General features: G+C 54.1%; 3 protein-coding genes across 21 annotated transcripts in view; 2 read left to right on the top strand and 1 right to left on the bottom strand.

Moving 5' to 3' along the window:
• The window catches only part of ANKS1A (ankyrin repeat and sterile alpha motif domain containing 1A), a 107,192-nt gene extending 92,424 nt beyond the window's left edge, over positions 1-14,768 (top strand). For 4 of the 12 annotated variants that reach the window (XM_083812346.1, XM_083812342.1, XM_083812338.1 and 1 more), the window contains 11 exons: positions 252-350; positions 1,113-1,265; positions 1,452-1,559; positions 4,013-4,177; positions 4,650-4,775; positions 5,000-5,071; positions 5,478-5,564; positions 5,927-6,064; positions 7,064-7,234; positions 7,704-7,802; positions 8,511-14,768. In XM_083812346.1, the coding sequence (XP_083668472.1) occupies positions 252-350; positions 1,113-1,265; positions 1,452-1,559; positions 4,013-4,177; positions 4,650-4,775; positions 5,000-5,071; positions 5,478-5,564; positions 5,927-6,064; positions 7,064-7,234; positions 7,704-7,802; positions 8,511-8,630 (1,338 nt within the window). In that variant the 3' untranslated portion in view covers positions 8,631-14,768. The remainder of the gene's footprint in view (positions 1-251; positions 351-1,112; positions 1,266-1,451; positions 1,560-4,012; positions 4,178-4,649; positions 4,776-4,999; positions 5,072-5,477; positions 5,565-5,926; positions 6,065-7,063; positions 7,235-7,703; positions 7,803-8,510) is intronic. The other 8 variants (XM_083812347.1, XM_083812341.1, XM_083812339.1 and 5 more) reach the window with 5 other exon arrangements.
• TCP11 (t-complex 11) lies at positions 14,310-25,302 on the bottom strand. Its single transcript, XM_083812371.1, has 9 exons — positions 22,729-25,302; positions 22,148-22,280; positions 21,300-21,420; positions 20,380-20,600; positions 19,884-20,020; positions 18,995-19,194; positions 18,527-18,711; positions 17,887-18,050; positions 14,310-16,404 (listed from the first exon to the last, which is right to left on the bottom strand). The coding sequence occupies exons 1-9, from the start codon at positions 22,832-22,834 to the stop codon at positions 16,166-16,168; spliced, it is 1,506 nt and encodes a 501-aa protein (XP_083668497.1). The 5' UTR covers positions 22,835-25,302; the 3' UTR covers positions 14,310-16,165.
• The window catches only part of SCUBE3 (signal peptide, CUB domain and EGF like domain containing 3), a 55,073-nt gene continuing 47,843 nt past the window's right edge, over positions 18,677-25,906 (top strand). For 7 of the 8 annotated variants that reach the window (XM_083812361.1, XM_083812365.1, XM_083812364.1 and 4 more), the window contains exon 1: positions 18,719-18,813. The gene's annotated coding sequence lies outside the window, so the exon portion shown is untranslated. Of the gene's footprint in view, positions 18,814-25,906 lie in introns of all 8 variants that reach the window. The other variant, XM_083812360.1, reaches the window with a different exon arrangement.

Genomic DNA, 25,906 nt, shown 5'->3' with positions numbered 1-25,906 from the left:
GCGGCAGGCTGTGCTGGGGAGGGGGCAGCAGCACCGTCCCACCGAGCCACCCTGCGGGTGCTGCAGGGCCACGGCCGCTCTTGTGCCAGCTGCGTCGGTGCCGAAGTGGGGACGTGAGGCTGCGCCGGGCTGAGCGGCCTCCTCGGGGCCAGCACCAGGGGGCTGCATGGGCTGTGCTGGGGCCCGAGGTGGGGTGGGGGCTGTAATGCCCGTGGGCTCTGCTCCCATGTCACCCCTTCCTGTCCCCACAGGGCTGTAATGTCATGGAAGACCAGGACCTTCGGGACATCGGGATCGGTGACCCGCAGCACCGCCGCAAACTCCTGCAGGCAGCTCGCTCCCTCCCGAAGGTGAGCGCCGACGTCGCCGCGGGGAGCAGGGCCCAGCGTGGCTCTGAAGGCAGAGGGAACAAAATCAGGACCTCTGAGTCCAGCCGTGTCCCGGTGACCCCGAAGGATGGCGGGGGCAGTGGGAAGGGGTTAGGAGGAGGAACGTGTGGGCCTCCAGCTCCGGGGGTGGGATGACCCCGGGAGGCATCTCGGTGCTGGGAACGGGGTGGGTGTCCCTCCCGGGGGGCCTGCTCTGAGCAGCCTCTTTTGCCGCTTGTCCTTGGCTCGGTGGCTGCAGAGATGGCGAGTGCCAACGAGAAGAGCAGGAGAAAAGGGGTTTTGCAAGAAGAAAGGCTGGTGCAGAGCCAGGGAAACTAGTTTTAACCTCACTGACACCTCCCCTGCTGTAACCGGGGCCCTTGTTCCTGCGTGCAAGTTCAGAGAGGATTCAGCTCGCCTGCTGTGCTGGGAAGGCCACGGAAAGGGCTTTTCTGGAGTTGTTTTCCTCGCTTATGCCAGGCAGACCGTGCCTCTCGCTGTGGTTGGGGTGGGCAGCGGTGCCCCTCGAAGCCCCCACGGCATCGCCTGCCCACCTGGGAGAGGGCTCTTGGCAAGGGCGAGGCTGCTGAGGTTCATTCCCTGTTTGTGCAGCAATTTTTTGTACATTAAAGCTGTGAGGGGAGATGGTGATAGCGTTTAAACTGGCTTTAATTGCAGACGCTGCATGCTTTGGGCTCCCTGCCCCCGGGGCTTTTAACCTCTTTCTGCCTTGTGCTTTCGCAGTTAAAACCCCTCGGCTGCGATGGGAACAGCCAGCCCTCGGTTCCCGCCTGGCTCGACTCTTTGGGGCTGCAGGACTACATCCAGTCCTTCCTCTCGAGCGGCTACAGCTCTATCGACACTGTGAAAAACCTCTGGGAGCTTGAAATAGTAAACGTGAGTACCGCCGTGCTCCTGCCGCCGTGGGGGGGCCGTGTTTAACGCGAGCGCGCCGCTCGGAGGGGGACGCTTCGCTTCATGCAGGGAAGCAGGGGGACGCGCGGGGAGCTGCAGCTCCCGTGCTCCCCAAAGCTGCTGCGCGTTCCTCCAGCCCCGCTGACAGCGACCCACCTCTCCCTGCAGGTGCTGAAGGTGAACCTGCTCGGCCATCGGAAGAGGATCATCGCCTCGCTGGCGGACCGGCCCTACGAGGAGCCACCGGCCAAGCCGCCGCGGTTCTCGCAGCTGAGAGTGAGTCGCTGGTTGTGTCCCCGCCGGGCTGGGGACACCTCTCAGGAGTGGCCGGGTGCTTTGCTCTGCCCTGGCTCGCCTTCACTTTCCTCCCGTTTCTTTCAAAGAACTAATCCCAGGCCCGCCAGGGATAACCACCTCCTTCTGGTTAGCGGCTAACACCTCTGAGGGGCTCAGGGAGCACATTTAGGGAGGGCGTAGGTCCTGGGTGGGCAGCGAGGCTCAGTGGGGAGGCTTGTTCAGCCTCCCTCTGCTTCTTTCACGCACAGGAAATTCTGCCTAGCAAAATCAATAAAAAAGAAAATAAAACCCCTACAATGTCAATATTTAAGTTAAAACTCCTTTGAAAGTAGGTAGCGAGAGTAATAAGTGTAGAGAGTGATCTTTGAAAATTGCATTGCTTTTTTTTTTTTTTTTAAACAAAAGGCTTTTTTCTGATTAGAACAAATCGATTTGACCTGGAAGCTCGGGTTACTCCCGGCTCTCAGACACTTGGTGGTTTGGGAAGAAAGTTCCTGAAGTGCTGAGGCAACCGCACGCAGCTGGCGGTGCGGAGGAGGGAGTTTTGTGTTGAGCCGTTCCCGTGGATGCACCTTGGCTGCTGCCGTAGATGATGCAGAGCCCGATCCGTAGCTGCTGCTGTAGGTGATGCAGAGCCCGATGCTCCCAGCCCGAACCAGACCGAGCGGCCTCTGGGAATGTGACAGCGATACCGGCTCTCGCTTGGCCGGAGCCCTGACCTCGTGTCCGATTCCTCCTCATCTCTGCTGGGTCTTCTTACAAGCACCCGCGTCAGAAAACCTCCTGGTTGCAGGAAAAGGAAAATTCCCCTTATCTCAGACCAGCCGGAACCCTGGAGCGCTAGGACAGAGAGGGAACAAATTTCAGGTGCCACGTTGTGCCGTGCAAACCTTGCTTTGCTTGGGCCACGCAGCGGCGACCGGCACCGTCCCTTGGACAGACGCCCCCTGCTCAGCTGCTGCGATGGGATGCAGCTGGGGCGTGACGTTTTGATTGCGCCCTCGGGGAGGCTGAGATCCGTCTCCTTGGGCTGCCGGGGTTGTCTGGAGCTGCTGCTCCCGCTGCCAAATAGCCCTTGGGGTGATTTGTGGATGTTGATTTTTGCTGCAGCAGTGGGAGCTTTGGACGTCAGGCCCGTCTGTGCTGGGGTGCCTGGGAGGGGAGCGCTCGTGTTTGCCGTTCTCCCTGAGAACCGCTGTCTGGGAGCTGAATTTAACAAAACATTGAGCTTGCAGCTAGCCCGTGAGCTTCGCAGGAGGGGCAGCAAGTCACGCAGGGTGAGCGGGTCGCACTGCTTCCCCCCGGTGTTTGCAGATCGGCTTCCTGGAGCAGGAACGGGGAGCGACTGGGGTTTCCCCGTCCCAATCGTCCGCTCCTTTCTCTGCTGCAGAGCTCCTCTCCTTTGCCCTGCATTCCCAGGGCTTTTCAACCAAAGCAGTCATAGCTGCAGCAAGTTCTGAAGGCGGGGCGGTGGTGGGGAGAGGAGTCCTTCGGTGCGGCACCGGCCGGTGGGTGTGCGGGGCGGGGAGGCTGCGGAGGAGACCGGGGCCGTTCGCGGCGCTTCCTGGCGCTGCAGCTGGTGCCTCCCAGCGCCTGGCTGCGGCTGGGGAGCGGAAGGACGTCAATGGCAAATTAAGCGAGCCCCTTGAATAGGACTAATGCGTGCTGCAGCTGCAAGCTCCCCGCGCTGCCTGCCGGGCCGCTTGGCACATCCAGGCAGCGAGTGCTGCCTGCAGGCAGAGGCGGGCTCTCCGGGGGCGGCTGATCCGAGGGCTTTGCTCGGTGCTTTAGCAGAGCCCGTTCTCTGCAAACACCCTGCCCGCAGCCCGGCGTGCCTCCGGCCTTCCTCAGACAGGAGGTGGGGATGCGCTTGGCTGCTGCATGCCTGCCTGAAACCGTCCTGGAGCAGAGCAGGGGTGTGGAGGGGAAAAGAAACGACCTGAGTGAAGGTGCTGAGCCCGCAGAGCAGGAGCTGACCCCGGTAACTCTGCTCACTGCACCCGTTGTGTTGGGCAGTGTAAGGGGCAGCCTGCAGACCCTGGTCCTGGTTCCTAGGGAGAAATTTCCGCTGTGATCCCAACTGGAAACCAAGGCACAGCTTTGGGCTCGAGCCCTTCTCTTCCTCGCGCTCTGGGCGGCTGCAGGGCAGCGGCTGCTGCTCGAGCATCGACTCGGCAGCCGTGGGACGAGCCCTGGCCGGGCTGTGCTGATAACACGGTGCAGATAACAGCGCCTGCAGGACCTGCACACCCCAGGGGAAGCACCAGCAGCCAAATCCTGCTCTGCTGGTGCTGTGCTGGCTGCCTGCAGCCGCCTGTGCTCCCACGGGGCTGGAGGGCAGCAGGGGCAGAGGCAGCGCGAGGAGGAGCGTGGTGCGGGCAGGGCTGCGGCGCAGGCTGACGGGGACGGTTCTGGGTGTCTGCCCCTTTCAGTGCCAGGACTTGGTGTCCCAGACGTCGTCGCCCCTGAGCCAGAACGACTCCTGCACGGGCAGATCCGCAGATCTCCTCCTGCCCTCCGGAGACACCGGGAAGAGGCAACACGAGCGGGGCAGCGAGGTTGCGCCGTACTCCAGAGTTGACCGCTACAAAGCACAGGTCAGTGCGGGCTTCCGTGTGTCCTGCGGGCCCCTCTGCACGGCTCGGCGCTGGCTCCCCCTCTTCTGGAGCCAGCGAGGAGTTAGGATGATGCGCGGAGGGTCAGGGGGCCGATCCGGCAGAGCTTCCATCACTGCTGCTGCCACCGGCAGCTCGTCTCATAGGCCCAAAGCTGGGAAAAAAACAAGGAGACCGCGAAGAAGATAGGGAGGGCTGTAGCTTGTGTAGCGTTTTAGCTGAGAAAATAAGGAAAGAAAGAGACAGGGAGCCTACGGGCAGCAACCTGTGCCTCAGTCTCACCACTCAAATGGGCGACGCGCACATCCGCGAGCACCTTCACCCACAGCGTGCTGCCCCCTCCCAGCCCCTGTGAGATTTTGGGAACCATCAACCCCCGGAGCCCCCCCGAGGTCTGTGTTTCACCCTGGGGAGGATGTGCTGTGGTTTTACGTGCACCTTTCTACCCCTGCAGGAGGAGCGTCGGGAGTCAAAGCTGACCCTGCGCCCCCCCAGCCTGGCTGCCCCGTACGCCCCGGTCCAGAACTGGCAGCACCAGCCGGAGAAGCTCATCTTCGAGTCCTGCGGGTACGAGGCCAACGTAAGTGGCTCTCGGCTTGTGTGGGTGGACGGGGCGAGGAGGCTGTGGGCTCGGGGTGCTGCACGGGGAGGTGGCACACGTCCTCCCCCCCTCCCTGGGCGACCTGCTCCTCCGTGGCCGTGGCCGCTCGCCGGGCCGTGGCCTTGCTTCGGGGCTGGGAAGTTTGCACCTGAAGCCTTCGGGGTGTGTGAGAGCACATTGACATCTCCTCCCCTTCCTGACAGTACCTGGGCTCCATGCTGATCAAAGACCTCCGAGGGACGGAGTCCACGCAGGACGCCTGTGCCAAGATGAGGGTAAGGGGGCTGCGGGGACGGGGGGGTCGGCTCGCAGCCCCAGGGGGATGATGCGGAGAGGGGAACGGGGGGATGTTGGTGTAGCTGCAGCTCTCCAGACCCCGCAGGCAGGGCAGAGCAGGGGCCCAGGCCATGTAACAGGCTGTGGCCGCTATCGCTGGTGAACGGGCCCCTCGCCAGCACCCTTCCCTCTAGTTTGAATGGCTGTGCAGTAGGAGAATCGGGGTTTTTGCTGAGAAAACCAGGCTCGCTTCAGACCCCCATCCCTTCCCGTCTCCTTCCACCAGAAGCAGGTTTTCTGCCTCCTGGTCCGAGCCCCCCAGAGGCCTCCCCTTGAGGGTTGGGGTGGTGCTGAGGAAGGGGGCATTGTTCGCAGCCGTTCACCTGAGTGTTCTTGTTTCTGAAGAAATCCACAGAACATATGAAGAAGATCCCGACCATAATACTGTCCATCACCTACAAGGGGGTGAAGTTCATCGATGCCTCTAACAAGGTGAGCTTAAAACGCCTCAAAGCTGGTGCCTGGAGGGGCAAGGCCTGCAGTGCCGCCTGCCTGAGGTCACATCTGGTGCCTCCAGAAGCCTCGGCTGGTCCTGCAGAGCTGCCGGGGCCATGGGGGAGCACCAGGGTGGTGACGGTTACCTGAACGCCGAAGGCTTGGCCAGCGGGCTGCTTGGGGACCCCGTTGCCATTTATCCCTACCAGAGGAAAGAGCTGGCGCTGGTCTGGCTGGGAGAAACCCTTCTCTGCCAGTGCCTGGTGTGCTCCCTGTCCCCAGCACACGCTTGTCACCGCTCCCTTTGCTGGGTGTGTTTGCCATCCCCACACGGGTGGTGCTGTGGTTGTCTCCTGCAGAACGTCATTGCTGAGCACGAGATCCGGAACATTTCCTGCGCTGCTCAGGACCCCGAGGATCTCTGCACGTTCGCCTACATCACCAAGGACCTGCAGACCAGCCACCACTACTGCCACGTCTTCAGCACCGTGGATGTGGTGAGTCGGGGTGGAGCGTCCGGCCTCGCTGCGAGCCTCGGGGCGCGTGCGCAGCCCCGCGGGTTGTCCTCCTGCCAGGGTCTTCGCTGTCCTGCCTGCCTTGGCCTCCAGGGCGTGGAGGTGTTCCCCAGGAGCAGTGAGCGTGCCGGTAGGACGGGTGCTTGCCCCGTTTGCGGCGCTCGTAGCTTGTCCATCTCCCTACAGGCCACCTCTGAGTGCCCTGAGGTGCTGCCAGGAGGGTTGTTGCAGTCCGAGCGGTCAGACCGTTAGCTGAACGAAGCCTGTTTGTGTGCGGGTTCGGTCTGTGTGGTCAGACTCCGTTTTGGGTGGGTCCAATCTGTGTAATTGTGTAATTACTCAGCTTTATTGGCAAGTCAGAGACCAGGATCTGGCCCATTCCGGGGCTCTTACCTATTTCTACCCTAAAACATTCCTTTAGGAGTCCTAGCTCAGAACGCTTTTACTTTCCAGCCCTGTTGACAAAGAGGATATTTGTCTGCCTTCATTACTGCGGTCTCCAGTGCTGAATAAACCAGGGCAGGAGATTTTCCCTCTTGGGGAATATGCTGTGAACAAAGCCCTAACACGCTCTCAATTACACACAGCGTAATAGGCCGATTTAACAGCCTTTTAATTCACTGAGCGTGTGGAAGCATCACTTGCTTTTCTTCTCGGGCAGAATCAGCTATGCAGAACGTTTGGGCTTTTTCTCTTTCCGATGCAAAACGCTGCTACACTGCGGTGCCCAAGGGGCCGCAGCAGGCTTGCAGGTGGTCCCGGGAAGGTGGGGGGGAGGTTGCTCAGTGCTGTGGGGCAGGAGCTGCGGGGAGGGAGCTGGGGACGTGGCAGGATGTGCCCTGCTGGCGGAAAAGCGAGGAGCCCTGCTGAGGGTCTGCGTCTCCACAGCAAGCTCGTCCCTCGGCTGCCGAGTGCGTGGGCTCAGGGTGAGGGAGCTCGCACGCACCTAACAGCTGTGTGTTTTCTGCGCTCTCTCCGAAGAACCTGACGTACGAAATCATCCTCACGCTGGGGCAGGCGTTCGAGGTCGCCTACCAGCTGGCCCTCCAAGCCCAGAGAGCGAAGCCGCTGGGCGCTGCAGCAGGAGAGACGATTGAAACGAAATCTTCCAAACCGGTGCCTAAACCGCGAGCCGGCGTGAGGAAATCTGCAGTACGTATGCGCGGGCTGGCAGGCGGCCGGGTGTCGTCTGCGTGGTCCTAGCTGGGGTTTCTCCTGGGCACAGCTTGCCTAAACCCCCCTCGTCGTGGTGGGGAAGCCTGGGTGCAGACAGGGTGCCCGTAGCTTCAGGCACCGCGGGTATTGCAGCGGCCGTGGCTCTGCTGGCAGCTGTGCTGCGGCGGCGGGGCTTCCCCTGCTGGGATGAGGGTGAGCAGAGATGGAAATGCCCCGGGTGGGATGGGGGCTAAGTGTCCTGCTTGGATCCAGTGCAGATTCCGTGCGCAAACCTGCAGAGCCACGGGGAGCTCAGTGGGCACCCTGCAGTTTGCTGTGTGGGAGCGCCCTCAGAGCCAAAACGCGCCGAGGTTGGAGCTGCTGAGGAGCAGGGACTGCTGCACCAGCCATTGCTTTCCTTTAATGTCTCCTTTTGTCTGTGTTCTGCTTGCTTCCCCCCGCTCAGGTGCCGCTCCCTCCCGACACCCGCTGTTGTTACTGTCACACCTGTACAACACACCGCCCCTCCTACCTGCCGCTGCAGTCTGTTAGTCCCGGAGCTAAGGTCTTTACCCTTTTCCTGCCATCTCCCATTACCAACCGCCCTGGGCTGCCCCAGCTGCCACCGGCCTCCCTGCTTCCCGTGCCTCCTGCCGTGCTCCCGTGTCCTGCCTCGCCGCCGTTTTCCCTCCCCGCTCGTTGCAGGGCCCGCACCGCGGGCTCCGATGGACCCCGGGGACAAACTGCTCAGAGTCTCCCTGCTGATGCAGAGCGGCAGCTCTCAGCTAACCGCATTGCTCTTCCTGGTGGTGGTAACCTTCCTGCAGGATCCTGATGCGGGAGGACAAGAGGAAAGAGCCTTGCTTGGTCAGGAGAGTAAATCACATGGGAGTTCACCTGCCTGGAGCTGTCTCCCTCTCTCCCCCTCTGCCTCTTATTTTTTTATAGTGCCGTCTCTACAGCGCTGAATTTTTCATGCTTGTTTGTGAAACGAAGTGAAGCTGTCGCTAACGGTGATAGGGGCTTGCAGGCCTCGCTCAGGAGGTCATCTCAGGGTGCCGGGCTGAGAACGATGTGCTTAGAAATGTTTTAGCTGTGAAGGACTCAAATGCCTCCGCAGTGAGAGCTGCTTCCCTGCACACGTACATTTTGGGGATAGGTGCTGGGCAGAGCAGCAGCCTCTCCACGCGTTGAGCGCCCGCTCGTTCTGTCCCAGCCTCGGGCTCCCGGAGGCGCGATGCCCTAACGCGCTCTTTCTCTCCTTCATTTCCAGCTGGAGCCCCCTGAAGTGGACCAAGACTCCCAGTCTCATGCCAGTGTCTCCTGGGTCGTGGACCCCAAACAGGACTCCAAGCGGACCCTCAGCACTAAGTATGAGACCACTATCTTCTAAAGCAAACAAACCCTGTGTCCACCTAGTCTAACCGTGCCTTTGCGATCTGATCTGTCTGCTGTTCTAAACTCCCTCTTCCTCCAGCTGCTCGCACTGAGCCCCGCGTAGGCACTACGTCAAAGGCAGCAGCACTTAAGAGACTGTAGACTTACACGGCTTTTGTACCTGATCACTACTGAACACTGTGAATTCTCCTTACTCGGAAACAAGGGTAACACGCTGTTAGATGTCCGTGAGGTGGGAGGTGCAGAGGGGTGCAGGCTGGGGCAGTCGGAGATGTGGATCCAGGAAGCCGCCTGCCGTTTTCACATCTTTCCCCTCGCTCTGGCACTGTGAATCCCTGGGGCAACGTGACGCTCCCCAGGCCTTTTTTCTATTTCACCTTCTTATCCTTGGACTGATGGAGACCTCCCGTCTCTGCGGTGCACGCACTCCCTCCTCCTAGATCCTCTGTTTCCCGACTGAGCCACGGCTGCATACTGTTCCGGTGAACTCACCCCTCCTCTTACCTGTCATTCGAACCGACACTAACCACTGTGATGCTGTCTGCAAATAACACACGGTCACTAGATTTCCTCACGGGGTCCCTGCCCATGATCTCTCTCCTCGAAGCCTGGAGCAGAGAAGCTGCTCTGATGGGAGCGCAGGTTTGGGCCGGGCGTGATCGTTCCCACTGTGAGCTCTGACCCTTCCCGGAGATCCGGCGCGGTGGCCTCCAGCGAGCACCCCGCGGGAGCTTTTCAGCTGCATGCATTTCAGTCCCTGGTAGGATTTTCCCCCGTAGTCCTTGTGTTTACACTCACCAGACAGACTTCTCGTGACCTATGGGCGTAGTTCTCACTTGTAAAGATTGTGAAGAGGTAAAGCGCTTGAAGGCACATGTTGTTAGCCCCGTGTTGGGAAGGAAAGGTGTTTGAGAGGGGCTGGACACTGCGCTGGCAGAGGTCTGGTAAAGCAGGCGGAGCTGTGCTGCGTTCAGCACGTTTTCTGCAGTTTTCCTTTTTTGCTAAAGGGAGAGATGTGATTGAAATCAGTCTGCTGCTGACCCAAAGCTTATTTTCAGTCTACAAAACATTGCACGATGAGGGCTACAGGGATCTTGAAACATCTGTCGCCTTTCAGCCTTGAGAGCAAGGATTTCATTTGGAAATGGCCCCACGTCAGTGGGCACCTCTGCCTGTGCTGGCTGTTCCTCAAGCGTGTGTTTTCCTCTGGGAGCATGTCCCCATTTCTGTGCATCTCAGTAGAAGCCGCTTTTAGTCCCAGACTGGGAATCATTTGCACGAGGCTGCAGGGCACTTGGCACAGGTCAGAGCGGAGCTGGGACGGGCTGGGACTGCAGAACAGTTCACGTCCCCCGTGAGTACCCGAGCAAGCTGTCACAGACCTGCCCCCAGTTCCTTCGCTTGCATTTGCAAAGCTCTCTGAGATGAAACTGAGGAGGAGGAGGGTGATCTGATGGCAAGACAGTGCTGGGAAGCAGGACTCCAGCTTCTCATTAACTTCTGCTTCTCATTAACGTGCTGCATGTCCAAGCAACGTAGCCTCTCTTTACCTCGGTGTCCCCGTTTTCAGGCTGGGAATGCACTTACCTACCTCTCAGGGTGCGAGGCTCGCTCCCTTTACAGAGCTGTTGCGGGGCCCCGTAGTGAAAGGCGTCGCAACTTCCACACAGTGGCAGCAAACCCCTTGCGCTCGGCTTCGCTCTCCCGACGGACGCCGTCCGGGACCTGCGGTCTCGCGGCGAAGCCCCAGCGTGGGCCCCGCTCAGCCCCTCGCAGGCAGCGGCCGCGCACCTTTCCCGGGGGGAGGCTGAGCAGGTGGGGCAGCGTGGCCGGGGCCGTAGCTCGCTGACGTGCACCTTCATGCGAGAGTCTGAAAAAATCCCCTCACAGCCCAGGTGTGGGGAGCTGGCAGTGACAGCGAGTCTGTGTTAGAGACCCGAAGGTGGGCGGCAGCCGCCCGCTCACCCGCGTGCCGTGGCTGCGTGGGCACCGTGGGTTACGTGGGCAGGGGGCGCACGCGTGTCTCCGGCAGCGCTCTGGTTCCAAAAGAGCTTTTGGAATTCACCCCGAATCTCCCCTCATGATCAGTGAATGGTCAGAACAGCAGCCCTGGGTTATTTCCAGCTGTTCTTTAGGGGACAGAACAAGCTCGCCTGAGTTTTACTGGGGCTTTAGAGCTTCTGCCTCGCTGCTTCTGTTTCCCCAGACTTGTGGTGAAATGTGATGTTTCAACATCTTCATTTAGCCGTTTTCTTGGGAATGAGTTTGATCATTGGAGTCCTTTGTGGCTTAATGGCACTGAGTGGCAAACTGACTTCAAAATTAGGGCCAGGCTAGTAAGCATCCCAGTGAGAGGACTCAGGGGATTGTCTTAAAGCAAGAAAAGGAAAGTAGATGTGTTTCCTGTGTTATAAAGCCCTTAACATAGACCCAGTGGCTCCTTTGCCTAAAGGTCTGAAGCAGAGGTCGCGCTGGAGTTGCCCAAAGCCCTGCAGCGCTGTCCCACGAGCCGGAGCATTGTGGATGGCAGAATATTGCAGCGTCAGAGGTGCTCCGAGAGCTTGGTTTGGGGCTTGGTTCTCAGCAGCTTCCCGAGCTGCACGAGTGCCCTCAGGGTTTAGTATCCTTCAGAGAGGAACAGAACCGATAGCAATGGCAGTGTAGGTTCTACGTGTAGGCATTTACCGTACAGTCGCCCACACCTATTCCTGATTTCAGAGGGTCTGAGCTCTTGCATCTCCCCCTGCGTTGAGCTGGGAGCGGCAGGTTCCTCCCGAAACGGGGCCGCGAGTGCATGTGCCTTTCTAGGGGTGACCGTCCAAACCCAGCTGGAATCACAGGCGGCCCTGCCCGCAGTACAAAGCTTCCTCTGTGTCCCTAACCCTCACGGCTGTGTCTCATCTCCTGGCTGTACGCCTCGCCCTTCCCGGCACTCGTTTGTGTATGACTCGGAAATCATTCATTCCATTATCTTCCTTTCTGTTTGCCTCTGAAAAGCTGATCTCCGGGCAGCTGTCTCCTACCACGGAAATGTAGTAACGGGGCAGAGACCTAAGAAGCAGTGGCCTGCTGACACGAAGATCATCTCCATCTGGCACTGGTGTCTGCCTCGGAGTGGGTGCATGGCTGCTCAGTGAGGGCTCCCAAAGCAGAGGGGGAAAGGGATCCCAGCCTCCAGCTGAGAAAAGCAGCTCTCCATTTCTAGCAAAGGAAAAGTTGAGACTTCCGAGGCCGAGAGCGATGTCACGTTTCCTAGGCTGAGGAAAAAAAAACAAAAAACTTCTTTCGACCCGTTTCTTTTTTTTTTTTACATGTGAAATGATACAGAGTAAATCCAGTTCACAGTTTAAATGTAGCACTGCAGGTTTTTTTTGGTGAGGGAAAAAAAAAAATATCTTTATTTACTGAGAATCCACGCAGTCCGGCAAGGAGTACAATAGAAAGTCTTAGCAGTGGGAGTGGTGTGCGCATCTCTAATGGTACTGAAAATTGCTTCAATTCTGGGTGAACAGTAGAGAAATGCCAAATTCTTGGAAATAACTTCCTCCAGTGTGAGAAGCCTTGCAGGGTAAGTCTGCATCCTTTGCTTTCCAAGCCCTTCCATGCTTTTATAGCGGATGGAGATAAGTTAAGGAAAAGAGTCTGCAAAGGATCTTCCACCTCCGAGTGGTTGTGGCCAAGTATTACCAATGGTACAAAGCTCGCTTCCCCTACAGAGAACTGTTGCATTGCAATACTTGACATTTCTATGGCAAGGACACAATTTCTTCCCATTTACGCACTGAATACCTGGAGGCGACTCCAGCCTCTTGTGCACCTGTCTTGTTTTTAAATGCAGTTATGCCCTGACGGGTTGGATTTTTTTAAGCTTATTCAATTGTGATTTAGCACTTTTTTGATACTAGCTCATTATTTAATTAGTGCAACAGTTTTTGGAAGATGAACAAAAAAAAAAGGAGTTAAATTTTGGGCATTACACTGAAACAGTCCATACCCGAGGATAAATCATATCGACCCGAGGATGGCTTGGCCCCATTCGAAGTTCTGTATCCCCAAATACTGCCATCTTGAAGGTGTGCTGTGTGCTGATTTTTCTTTGAATTACCGGAGTATTTAACAGTAGTTTTGGCTGTGACTGATGTGTTTTCACAGTACTGTTCCTCTCGGGGGAGAGCTGTTAAAACAGTTGTGATTTTTAATCCTTCAGATGCAAAAACATAGCGCGGCACATTTGTTACAATCTCGACAGGCATTGTAATGGTTGGGGATGTGGTACCCTGCTGCTTTACTAGAATGATATGCCCTAATAATTTCTGTTTAACTCCAGTTGCTGCTGTATGTCAGGATTTCATTTAGTCTCTCCAGCCAGTAAGATAGGAGAGAAGTGAACCGTAATCCCAAGGGCATAGACCTGTAAATGATTAGGAGGGGAAAGTGGAGATTTTTTTTTAAGTTGATGAATTTAGGAAACCTAACATTCCTTGTTATGCGTATGTTGCAATTCATACTGGTGTAAGTGTAAATATTTGGTGTGTTGGCAACAAGTCTTTTTGGAGAGATTGCAAATTGAACCTCTGCTTGGGAGGAGGGACACCTTTCTTTTTTTGATGCACGAGCTTTTTGAAGGTTGGCTTGGAGGTGACGTGGTGATGAAGACTCCAATCTTCAGGGGGCTGGAATTGGTGACCCTGGTGGTCCTTGCCAGTCCTGTGTATAATTCCATGGTTGTCTTTAGTGATCCAACAGTTCTTTAGCCAGATGCTCTTTCTCATTTAATAGACAAAGCAATTGTTTTGGCAGTGCATCTTCCCCTTTAATTTCAGTGGGTTTTGAGGTACTTGCATGCTGGAGACTGATTCTGGACCGTGCCAGTCACTGACTCCTAGGAATTTGTTTAACGCATCCATTACGCAGTATTTTGGCTCTTCCTCCCTACAGGATTTCATGGTACCTGGAGGAAAGTGCCCTAAATTTCTGGTGCTGAATATGACTGAATTAAAATGCATCTGCTGTACTGCCTGCCTGGGAAAAGGTGGTGCTGCCCCAGGTTTTGTTCCCCTTTTCGAGAACAGATTGTAGTTTACAGGCTTTGATTTGTACACGGCATGAGTCCAGGCTGAGAACTCAAGACAAACAAAGATGTTTGCTAAGATGTTTTTTTACTAAGATTTTTTTTTTTTTAATAAAGGAGGGGATGATTTTTTTTCCAAATCGAAGTTGCTTTTTCCTTTTTAGTTTTGTATTTACAAAAACAAACAAACAAAACCACCCAATCTTAGCTGATTTTGAACTTTCTTTGGGATTTTTCTTTTTAGAAGATAAAAATTATGCAACTCTTGTGGGGTACATGCCTGTCTCCCTCCTAGGGAGGAGATAGGGCACCTGCCAGGATGTACCTCTAGTGAAAAGTTCATGCCTTCACAAGGCTGCTGTGAGACACAGACCAGATGCCAAATAGTACCTCCAACCAACTCCTTCTGTGCCCAGCTGATGTGGGTTCAGTTGCTTTAATGCTCCTACCACCCCACTTCTGAAGTTTCTAGCAGCAGAATTTTCCCTGGCTTTCTTCTGCTTGCATCGTTTCCATGCAATCAGATCTTTATTTTAGAGCAAGCACAGTGTTTACAACGCTGTCTTGTTGCAGAAAGTCTCCCTTGTAGGTCTCCTATTGGCATTACTTACTGCATTTTTTATTTTTTTTTTCAAAAGGAAGTAAATGTGCTGCTCTTACCAAGTAGATCTAGTTCACTTTTCTTACCCGTGGAAGAATAACCTGAGATTCCCTAACAGGGCAGAGAACAGTCAAGTTCAGTTTGCAATGTAGACATTTTTGCTAATTGTGATGTATGGCAGTGGGACTGATTTGTAATACAAATGTTATTTAATCTGTCTGTATTTTGATACTTGAATTTCCTTTTATTTTCTGTATATACAATTGTTAATCTGTTCAAATTCGTCTGAATTTTCAACATCTTGTGGTACCAAACATAACCAATCTGTGCAACAACATAGACTGACCTCACTACAACAAGGCGAGATTGTAAATATTCCTGGGCTTCCAGCAGTCGTTTTGTTGTTTTCATAATTGTACAACTTAGAACAGACTGAATTAATAAACAAACTTAGACACACATTCGCCCTGTTATCACTGCGACCTACGTGTTGTGCAGAAGTCTCCTGTTCATCTGTGCAAGCAGCGCTGTTCTTGTCCTCATCTCGCACACCCGACCTGTGCAGCCGAAGCAGGTAAGAGGAGGGGGTGAGGGTGGGCAGCTGAGCGAGGTGTGACGAGTTCAGCCTAGCGCTGTACCTGTGTTGCTTTGCTTTGTAACTCCAAGGAACAAAGAGACCGTCAGCAACGTCAAGCAGCGCGCAGAGACAATTCGCTGCTCTCGTAGAAGCGAAGCACGGGCTGCTGCTCTGCTGGGAGCAGGCCTGATGCAATTCTGTGGCCGCAGGGCAGGGTTTGTGCTGTCCCTGTGTGTGTGGCACGCAGGATGTAGGATGTTGGCGGCGCAAATCGCTTTGGTTGAAGTCGCTCGTATTGCAGTTAATCATACTGATCCCAATATGACTGGGATTGATTCAATATTGATCCCAAATACCGAATACTAAATTCTTTTGAGGCTAATTTATGCATAAAAGCACATCCACGTGCTCTGTTAAAGATACACCTACCTATAACACGATGGTCTGCAACCACTGTGTCCTCCACATAATTGTGGGCAAGGCTGATTTTTTACCCCTTCCCACATACACCTGCAAGGATTGTTCCACTGAGGGTGGACTGTCAGGACCCTAATTTACTGATGATAAACACTAAAATCAATGTTCTGCTGCAGCACAGCAGCAATTAATTCACATAACAACTCTAACAGTTCAGGCAGCCATTGCTTATAGGATTTACCCAGCAAAGATTTTTGGCATACCAAGTAGGAGGTTTTCCTTACATAAAATTAGAGCAAGAAATCCAGACATTTAAATACAGGTGAAAGTTCAGATTTTTGTGTCAAGTGAAATCTGGCTGATGTAATATACTGAATTCATTGGGGGCTGCTAAATTTATACCATATGCTCCATTTCTAATAATTCAGTAAGTCATGTTTTCAAGCTAACTCTGAAATATATTGAGCAGTTATAATGATCTTAAATACCGTGTGGCTTTATCAAATCCAAACTGCGTCCCTAGGCTGTGACTAACATTTCAGCAAAGTAGGCTACAGGCCCACAACAGAATTAACACCTTGAATTAAAAAAAAAAAAAATGTGTTGCAGTTTTATAACCTTCATTTCCTTCCCTACTAAATAGTGGCATTTTTTGGGGGGGTGGGGGTGAAAAAAAAAAAAAACATTCCCTTTTGTAGTTGAGAGGTTTATTCAGCTATTGACACGCTAAGAGTCACTTCCCAGTAGCTGTGGCGGCCCAGCTGGGTTTATCTGATTGAGTTTTACAAGCTGAAGCATGATTTGAGAAACTGCTGGAGAATGCGTTCCACCCCTGCCCTCCTGTGTGGTACACAATAAAGATGATCAGAAGGAACCTGTTCCTGCATCTGATTCTGGTTCTGCCTCTGGGAAAAGCACTTTCTTGAGAATTCCCAAGTAGCAAGGGCCAAACACCTGCCTGTTGTGGTGGATCACGCTTCTAAACCTGCGCCCAACTTCCTGCAGCTCTTCCTGGATGGCATCAAGACCCTTTGGAAAATCTTTTTGAGAATTCCATCCGTCGGGGGAAATAAAATGGCTGAGGAACAAAAGAATCCGCTGCTCTGTAGGGAGCAAAAGCAAGAGAACAAAAATCAACCTTTGCACAGCAAGCTAGCTTTTGAGAGAAAGGATTCCTTGTGCAGTTAAGAGCAGATCTGATGACAGCTGCGTTGTTGCAGGATGGTGTGGACAAGCTCTAGATGGACTTGGGACATGGTGGATTAGTGTGGTCTTCTTCCAAACACTAAGTAGATGAGATAGCAGCCAGCACAGGAACCAAGGTGAAGCTACCTGATGCTAGGAGAGCATTTGAGTATTAGGTATACATGCCTTGTTTTCACTTTGTCCTGGGTTGTTGCTTTAAACAATGGCTTTACCGGGGATACTGGGCTGGAGGACATTAGGCTTGATGGATTTGGCAATGCTTACACTGAAGTGGAGCAGTTCAACAACAGAGATTTTTTGTCCACTCTTAAGTTTTTGTACAGAACTTGAGTGTCAAGCATCTTAGAAGCACAATGGAATATAGAACGTCAGAGCCCAGGATTTATCCGGCCTGCCACAGCAGCGTTTTAAAACTCAAAGTATTCAGGCAGCCTCTCTGAGGGACACGCAGCTGAGACTCAACTACCCGACTGCCTTGGATGTTGCTGTTTCAAGCATGTATTTGGAAAGTGCTGAGAGTGACAAAGAGTACAGACGAGACGCTGCTTTTTAGACGTGGAGAGGGGCAGGCTGTCTGGCTCTGCAGCTTCTAACACCACGCCATCAGTGAGTCATTGCCATCGCACGCTGCCCAGCAAGGTTGGGTCAGGCTACTAATTCAGCCTTCTGAATTACTTCAGAACAAAATAGGCTGCCCTGTCATGGAAGGAATAAACCCAAATAACGTGATAGTATCTACGTGGGCTGAGAAGGATACTTAGGTGGATGCAGCAGTGGGCAGGAAGAGCCTCACCTTATTTTCATAGCTGATAAAAGCTTGTCTTCCATGTGGAAGTAATCTTTCCTGCAGTGTACTAGCTGCCCGTGGCACTGCTATCTGATGTGGAGCTAGTAGCGTTCAGAGCCTAATAAAAGGTCAAAATAATCAGCTCTTATCCAAGACATTTGAATAAATATTTTGATGGAGCAGCATTATGGGGCAGCTGGTTAGCTGAATACCAGGCAGTGCACTCCCTAGGGATAAATATTATTTAAAGATCTTAGCGTGGTGCTTTACTAGAGCCAGCGATTAAGCTCCCACTCTACACACCAGCCTGAAGATTGCAACACCACCTACTAACAGACCTTGCACTTAGGCCTGTTTAGCTTTTAGCGAGGATGGTAGGATTTAAGAGATTTTCAAAGCAATTACTGTTTGGGAGTCTTTCAGGGTGAAATAGGAAAATCAGGGCAGTTTCTAAACCTAGCTTCTTGACCCTGCAGTAGTTCTGCACGATGCAGGGAGTTTCTGTGCTAGTACCTATCCTGCAGGCTTATTAGCCTAAACCTTTTGTGAAAGCCTCTTCACTGCTGAGGGAGAGACGAGCTCAGAGACTCACCGATGACACGCCGGACTGCGTTGCCCTTGTCTGCGATGCTTTTTATCTGGCCTTTCAGGGAAGCACATTTGTCACTGGTAAGAGCAGGGTAACCCAGCTGCGAGAGCGCCCTGCTGACTTCCTGCAGCACCTGGTCGCTGATGTCTTGCAAAGCTTCTTCACACCTAAATCATGCAAAGGTGTATACCAGCACCCCAACCACTGGGCAGATTTGTTGGGGAGGGGGTCTCAGGTGCAGAGCAAGCAGGGAAGTCTCTCCACGTGCCCTTTGGGTGGGATCACGGGCAGGGAGCAGCATCTGACAAACCCCACTCAGCCACAGCTCTGGTGCCTGCTGCAAGTGAGCTATGCTTCCCTTCCTCTGCCCTTCAGCAGGCAGGCAGCTGCCCCGAGGCTGGCTCCTGTGACGCAGGGATCAGCACTACTGACTGGTCCCTTTAACCAAGGGACAGTCGCCCCAGGGAGCTAACACCCAGCTAAATACGCCGGCTGGCTTCCCCCACTCCTTGCAGTGGACCTGGCTGCCACTTGGATCTCAGATCCTCTTCAATTGCCAAAGGAGATTCCTGCTGCTTGTCCTGCACCCAAGCAGTGCCTACATATTCACTCTTCTCCTTCTGGAAAAGAAAATGTAACCCACCTGGTACAAGACAGCCCTTCCGAGAGGACCTTTGTTACCAGTTTCAGCCTAGCTACAAACCCAGGTGAGCCAAATAAGGCACTTCCACACGTGCCGCTGGTCACTAGCAGGATGGCAGCTGTGACGGTAAGCAGATTCACCTGCGCTTGGACTTCCTGCAGCCGGGCCTGGTCCATGAGCAGTGTCTGTGAACAGAAACCAGTCAGCCTGTGGGTGCAGAGACAGCGGCTGTGATGACTGAGCGATTCTCAAGCCACGGAGCTGAGTGGAGGGAGGCAGCAGAGAAGGTTAGTTTTGTGAAGAATTCCAACTTGTTTCCCATGGGGAATAAACCCCGTGCAATGACTTGTGGTGTAGAGGGGACAGAGACTCTTGCCAGTTATTTCTACAGAAGATAGAGAACCTATACACTTGTTTAAAACTTTAGTATGTCTTTATGCTGTAGAGGTGTCCCAGCTCTCGTCCTACCTCAGGGTATTCCTTTTGTCCAGGCTCCCAGCAGAGCAGGTTCATGTATCCTTGATTTAGCACAGACGTGAGGCTTGGCAGCGCTGTGCTACCACCCACTGCCCCCTGTAGGGCTGCAGAGTGGGGCTGTGACCCAGAGAGGGAGGCCGACGCTTCTGCTGCTGCTTCGCGCAGCCACTCTGTGGTGTGATCCAGGCTGTCTGCAACAGGGGTTAAAAAAAAAAAAAAAGAACAGGCAGGTCAAACTAACTGAGTAAGAAGTGGCTACGTGATGTTCCAGCTGAATGGGATGCACATCCGCAATGCCAAGGCACGGGCTGGATCCTGGGCTGGTGGGGGGTGGTTTACACCTTCTCTAACGTTCAACATTAATGCCCTCTTGGCTGGGCACAGGGTTAGGCCTCCTGACACTGGTATCTGGAGAACTTTATGCTGTAGAGAGGGTTTCAGTCTTCGAATAGCACCTTTAATTAAGCCTTATAAATGAGAGGCAGCCAGAGAGAAATATTCTACAGCCCAGCACAGAAGGGATGTCTGCATCAAGTGCCAGCTTTTCATTTAAATACACCTGCTAATACCATTTTGCTGATTCCTCTGAGGGTCTCAAAACACTTTAAACTTGCGAGCTCTTACAGTTACCCACGAGGCAGCTATTAGGCCCATCTTATGCATGCAGAAACTGAAGCACACCGACTTCTTTTCTGCAACGTATGGTAGAGAAGAGGCTGAGAAAGGGACCCAGGAGTCCTTCAGCTTTTAGGGGCATTTCTCTTATCTCTTACTGAGCATGTGATGAAAACATCAGCTTTAGAATACTCAAGGCCCTTTATGGTGCTTCGTTATCTCCTGCAGAAGTAATAGGTCTCGTCTCCCTTCCCCACTGACTTACTGGGAAGCTTATCTACGAGTTCCTGGAATTTCTTCTGTTCATACTGGATGGAATGGTCCCGCAAGTGGGGGCGGAGGCTCTGGATGCTAAAATTCAGCATATCCGTTTTCATCAGGTCCAACACCCGGAAAATCTCCCTGGATGAGACACAGCGAATTGAAAGTTTAATACATTAGTAAAAGCGATAGTTGTGGGTCATTTTAGAATGCTAAGAAAGGGAAATTCAGAAATTCTTTACTCCGTTTTCTGACAGAAGTCTGTTCAGTCTAATTGGAGTGTCTGTTCCCTAAAATTTACTAGAAAAAAATTGGATTTACTTCACTGAAGACTGTTCTGCTATCTAAGAGCAACTGGACAACACAAATGTAACTACCCTGAAAAAGAACCAAAACCAAAAAAGGGATATAATTCCAGGGCAGCTCCCTCTTAACCCAGGGTTTTAATGTTGAGGGTTTTGCTGGTCTGCATAGCCCAAGACTGAGGGAGCATCGCCCACCTGAGAAGCTGAGCTGGGTCTGAGAGGCTTTGCAGTCCTTGCACATCCTCATCTCGAACGGGCGCACACAGCATTGCCATCGTGTCAAGGATGTACGTGGTGAGGCCACGGATGTCCAGAGCCCCGTGCTCAGCCTCTTGTCGAATTAACTCCGCGTCGAGGGCCTCTTCAATTTGGCTTCGCAATTGGTTGTGTCGTGGCAGCAGCAATGACAGCAGAGCCTGCCCAAAGAAGTAACGCTAGCTTTTAATCCAAAAACACAACAGTTCTCTGGAATTGCTCAACAGGAATCAAAGTTGGCCTTGAATTGAGACTCAGTACACAAATTGTGGGGCACACATTGCTTTAAGGGAATGTTTGTCTCTAATGACTCACTTCAGGATGTCTGGCTACTGTTTCGCAGATTGCAAAATCTCCTTTACCATCGTGCACAAAAGAAGGGAGTTACCTGTCTGGAATCTAATGGGAAAAGGTGGACTGAAAAACTATACACAATTTCATGCTCCGCTAAGAACTATTGTCTTTTAGTTCTGAACAATGTTCCTGAAGACCACATTGTTCACTTAGACAGTAGGTACAGTTCATCATATAGCTAAAGGGGTGTCTTTGCACACAGAATTGCAGTTTTTGGTTGGCAGATGCTATACCTGGAATGGCTGTTACTAAAACCAACAGCTCAACAGGCTTTCCATTGTTTTGGTAGAGTGTTTTTAAAGACCTGGAACCAGAGAATGAGTTTCCTTCTCAGACACGTTTTAGAAGGTGCAGTTGTGTAACTTATGTCTCCCTATAAACCGTATGGAGCTTGTTTTTGCCTCCCTCTTACACATGTTCACATGGGAACATTTGGATTTAAGGGGTGGGGTGATGATTAAGGGAAGACTAATTCTAAGGTCTTCCCTGTGCCAGGATCAGCTGACCTCCTTTATCTCCTGCAGCAGCTGGATTGCCTGAGTGTAGTCAGGGGGGCTGGCAGAGATCTGTTCTTTCAGGCTGTCCCAGAAGGCTTTGTGCAATGTCTCCTTCACTCTGTTTTCCAGGCTAGGAAAGAAGAGAGGAGAGCAGGGGGTTTCTCTTAGCGTCAGATAAACACAACCTCTCAGTTCGATGGGGCCATTCCTCTCTGCTTTCTTTGCAGTTTAGGTCTTTCGACATTTTCTCCTCGTCTTTCCTCCAAACTGGCAGCAATACACCTCATGAAAATCTCTCTCAGATTAAATGTGCCGTTCGTCTAAAACAGGACTCCATCTTCTCAACCCTGCTCATAAAATGCACTTAGCCCCTCTCAACTATGGGATAAAAAGAACACAGTATTTTTCACAGAAACTCTCGTAAGTCCTCAGAGAAGATCAAGAGAATGTTTTTCTAGCTAGCGCTCATCTTTGTAATGAAGGAGAGAATGTCAGCAACTTAAACAGACCTTTAACTAATGTGCAGACACCTCAGAGCTGTTCACTGAAAATTCTGCTTTGTTCTCGCCAAAGCTGCAGCTCACGCAGCTGAAGCCTCTAATTCTTTCAGTGTTAGTGAGTCACGTCTGACATTCGCTGTATTTAAGAACTTCTTAGTAAATTGTGAAGCAATGAATAAATAAAACAGCCCCCCCCCCCCTTTTTTTTTATTTGTTGTTTCAGGAGCTCTTTTCTTTTTACTTCTATAGTCAGAGCCAAACCTCCTTCCCATGTTCTCACGTCTTTTATGTAATATGAGAGAAAGAAGCCTAGCCTGAAAATATATATATATATGGTGTATATATATTTATATACACCTGAATGGGGAGAAGTTGACCATTTGCAGTTTGAAGTCACCGTTCAGCACGATTTCATGCGCAAGGGTCAGCTTGTAGATCTTATCAGATATTTCCTGCAGCTCACTCACGGAGCGGTCTTGCGGAGGGCTGGCTGTAGGCAAGCAGGGAAAAGGAAAGGCGGTGAGGAGGACTGCTCGGCAGCCTGCTGCGAGGAGGAGGTTTAAAAACACTGCTGGAGAATGAGGAAAAAAGAGGGGCAACTTGTGTTTTAGGGGAGGAAGTGGCTTCGCAAGGGCACTTTAGCTCTTGAAGGTGGACGTTGCGAGCTCGCTGATCGATAGCAGGCTGACCCCTACTGACCGCTGCTCGGCATCGCCTCCCCCGCCGGGAGCTTTTTACCGGGGCCGTGACGTTTCGGGCTGCCTTTAACGGAGGCTGGCTGCTTTTTATCCATCAGCCGAGCCCTCGGTGTGTCGCCTCACAAATTAACCCCCCTCCCAGGAGCTTCCCCCCAGCCCCGAGACCCCCGTTTTTGGCGATGCCCCGCAGCTCGCCGCTGAGGTGCCGGCGGCTCCGGGCCCGGCCCCACTGCCCCGTACCGGACGCCCGCGGCCCTTCCTCGCCGCAGTCCCGGGGCCGCCCGGCCGCCGCCTCAGCGCCTGCCGGCCGCTGGGGCTGCTCGTCGCCGGGGCTGGGCTTGGGCATGGTCCTGCCGGGGCCGGGAGGGGGGCGCCGGGGTGGTAAAAGGGGCGCTAAGGTGGAAAAAGGGGCTCCAGGATGGTAAAAGTGGCGCTGAGGTGGTAAAAGGGGCGTCGGAGCCCTTCCCCCTTTCCCGCCGCCCTCCTCCCGGCACGCGGCCGCCGTTGGACTGAGGCGCGGCGCGGCCCGCGCCCGCCGCCCCTTCAAACGGGACGAAACCAACGCGAGGCGGGAGGGGGGGAACCGGCTCAGCGCTTTCGCCCATTCCCCCCGCCCATCCCACGCCCACCCCCGGGTGCCAGCCCCCGCCGGCACCTAAACGTTGGACCCGTTCCGTGGGGCCTCGCTGATGGTCGCTGAGCGGGTGAGGCTCGCTAATGGAGCGCTCGCGCCCCCAGCGCCCCCCCCCATGGTGGCGCCCGATGGGCCGCTCCGCAGCGCGCAGTCCGGGCCGAGGGCTGCCCGTCACCCCCCCGTGTGCGGGATGGAACGCTCCAGGCGCCGAGCCGAGGCAGCGTGGCGGGGCTGTCCCATTCCGAACCGGGGGGGGGGAGGAGGAGGCGTGAAGCTCAGGGGCCTCATGGAAGACAGGAGGATGAGGAGGGTGGGCGCGAAGAGCGGGAGGGCTGTGGTGGGGCGGGGGGCGCCCTGCCCAGAGAAGGGCTGTGAAAGCGAAGGGAGATGTTCGTTTAGGTTCAGCACACCTCATGGGCTAGGAGAGGCGGTAGAGCCATGTTGCTGGCGGCTCCGTGGGCTCGGCACCTCCAAAAACCCAGCTGGGAGCTGGGAGCCGCCATTTTATGCCCGGGTGTGGTGAGGCCGAAGGCTGCTCCTTCAGCAGCCCTTCACGGCGTGCAGCACTTCGAGTAGAAAGAGAGCAAAACACGTTATCGCCCGTCACCGCCTTGTCCCTGCCATGCCGTCAAGGCGCCGTGTCCCTCACCAACGGCGGTGCTGCTGTGGCCCTTCCCAGTCCGGCCCCAGCCCCGTTTTTGGGATAAATTTTGTGTGAATGCTTCAGGAGGGCTGCGCAGGACGAGCCGGGCTGCAGCAGAACAAAAGGCAGTCGCCATGCCCGGCTCCCCTTGCCCTCTGTGGAATGGCAGGAATTTCTCTGCCGTCTGAAGGCTGGGGGAGTCACGGGCTGATTGTTTTTATACCTAAAGCCGTGGCTTAGTGGCTGTCAACTGCCAGGGTATTAACCTTAGAGCTGTCAGCGTGAATAAAATGAAAAAGCCAGCTCCAGGGCTGGAGTTTGCAACAGCTGCAGTGTCCTTCCACCCAACATTTCTCATTTGTTTTTATCAGTTTTCTTTCTGGTAGGCGACCCTCTGTCCGTGTACCCTTCTGCTATAACCTCCCCTCGCCTTGACCAGCGCTGGAATTAAATCTGGGGGGCAAAACGCCCAGCCCGGGCTGCTTGTGCTCTAATGAAACATCTGCCTTTCTCCTCCCCTCCAGCACCTTCCCCTTTCCTAAGCATCTGATAACACCCACGGCAGGCACCTGCGGCACCCACTGCTGGAGCTGGGAGGTCACGGAGCGCTGCGGGTCCACAGGGCAGGGGCTGGGGGGTCTCGGGGTGCCCAGCGCCCAGCCCCACGTGTGCGTGGGACGGGCACACGAAGCAGCCCCTCGGGGAGCTGGGGCCTTGATCCGCCCCTCCTGAAACAGCTCAGCCCTCCAAAGTCTCTGAAACGCCTAAGATGTCTGGGTGCTGTGGCTGGAGGACTGCAGAGGATGAAAGGCGCAGCGCTGGCACGCCATGTGGGGCCGGACAGCCCAATTACCACATGTAATTAGTTACAGCTCCGCAGCTGGGCTGCATGAACGATGCTGCAGCTCTCTTAGCCCCGTGCAGTTGCAAAGGGAAATGTCCTGGGTGGGTTTTAAAGGTGGTTGGAGCTGCCCCCGTTGCCGTGGGTTTGCAGCAGGCTGGGAGTGTGATTAATGCAGCTCGGCCGATGAGTTGTAACCCGTTTAGTTTCTGTAAACAACTGCGTGCCGGGGAGGCTAGCCATAGCCTGAGCCCCCGGCTGTCCCACTGTGCATCTGCAGCACACGGTTGTATCGGAGCCATCTCCTTAAACCCTCGGTGATTTCCTCGGGCCCCCGGGGAGCTGTAAAAATCATCCCATCAAAAAGCAATAAGGGAAAAGTGCTTGGCTCGGGCAGCGCCGCAGTTGCATCAGATGGCGAGCGGCCCTTGGCTTGGGGGTGGATGCCGCTGAGAAAGGAGCTGGGAAAACCCCGGCGTGCGGACAGCTCTTTCCTCTTGCTCAAAGCACCCCAGAGCTTGTCTGGCGTGTGGGGTTTGCCAGGTCAGCACGGCCCTGGGAGAGGGATTCGCTCCCTCCTGAACTGAGGACCCTGCAGTCCAGCAGCACAGGCCATAGCACTGCTTGCTGTGCACTCTACGGGCAGGCAGACTCAGGATTTCTTAGTTTTGGTTTTTTTTTTTTTCATTTGTCTGTTTTTCCAGGGGTGGACTCGCCGCAGAGAACGCGTGTCGCGGCTCAGCAGGCTGACCCCAGGCAGAAGCAGGGCTGTCTGCTCGCCTCGCGTGAGCTGATAACTATTGGAGAACGCTCCAAAAACAGCACGTGCAATTCATGCACGGCTGGTGGCTCCGGCCTGGAAAGTTCAACAGCAGGAAAAGGCGAGGGGAGTGAAAGCAACAGGGCCCTTGCACGTGGTGCAAACTTTGTGTTTACACGTACAGGAGCATCAGTGCAGTGGGTTCGTCCCAAAGAGCAGCCGTGAAGGGGCACGAGGAGGATTTGGGGGTGGATGTTCTGCTCAGAGCCCCAGGAAGGAGCTGGCAGGCAGCTTGTGGGCAGGAAGGCCACTGGTTGTGAGAAACCCAGCCAGTAAAGCTCATCGTGGGGCCAGTCCGGGCCAAATCCTGTTCAGGAATTTCCCCTTGTGCTCCCTGTGCAGCTCCATGCGGCGCCAGGTCCTGCTTTTGCCCCTTTCTGATTTTCAGCTTTGCGTGAGGAAGCCGAGGGTGAGGAGGTGGTGTTTGTGTCAGAGGATAAAGGAGCACAGCCCGCTGGTGCCTTCAGTCTGCTCTTGTCT

Source organism: Anser anser (genome assembly GCF_964211835.1).
Source record: "Anser anser genome assembly, chromosome: 27".
NCBI classification, from domain to species: domain Eukaryota; kingdom Metazoa; phylum Chordata; class Aves; order Anseriformes; family Anatidae; genus Anser; species Anser anser.
This window is presented reverse-complemented; position numbering and strand designations above follow the sequence as displayed.

Bases quoted from the DNA above. Each gene is read 5' to 3' on its own strand.
- TCP11 (XM_083812371.1), bottom strand. From the start codon at position 22,834: ATGCCCAAGCCCAGCCCCGGCGACGAGCAGCCCCAGCGGCCGGCAGGC. The intron at 20,021-20,379 runs GTGGGCGATGCT...TGTCTCATCCAG, and splicing joins GACCCAGCTCAGCTTCTCAG to GGAGATTTTCCGGGTGTTGG. The intron at 16,405-17,886 runs GTGAGTCTCTGA...TGCTCCCTACAG, and splicing joins CGCAGTCCGGCGTGTCATCG to AGCAGCGGATTCTTTTGTTC.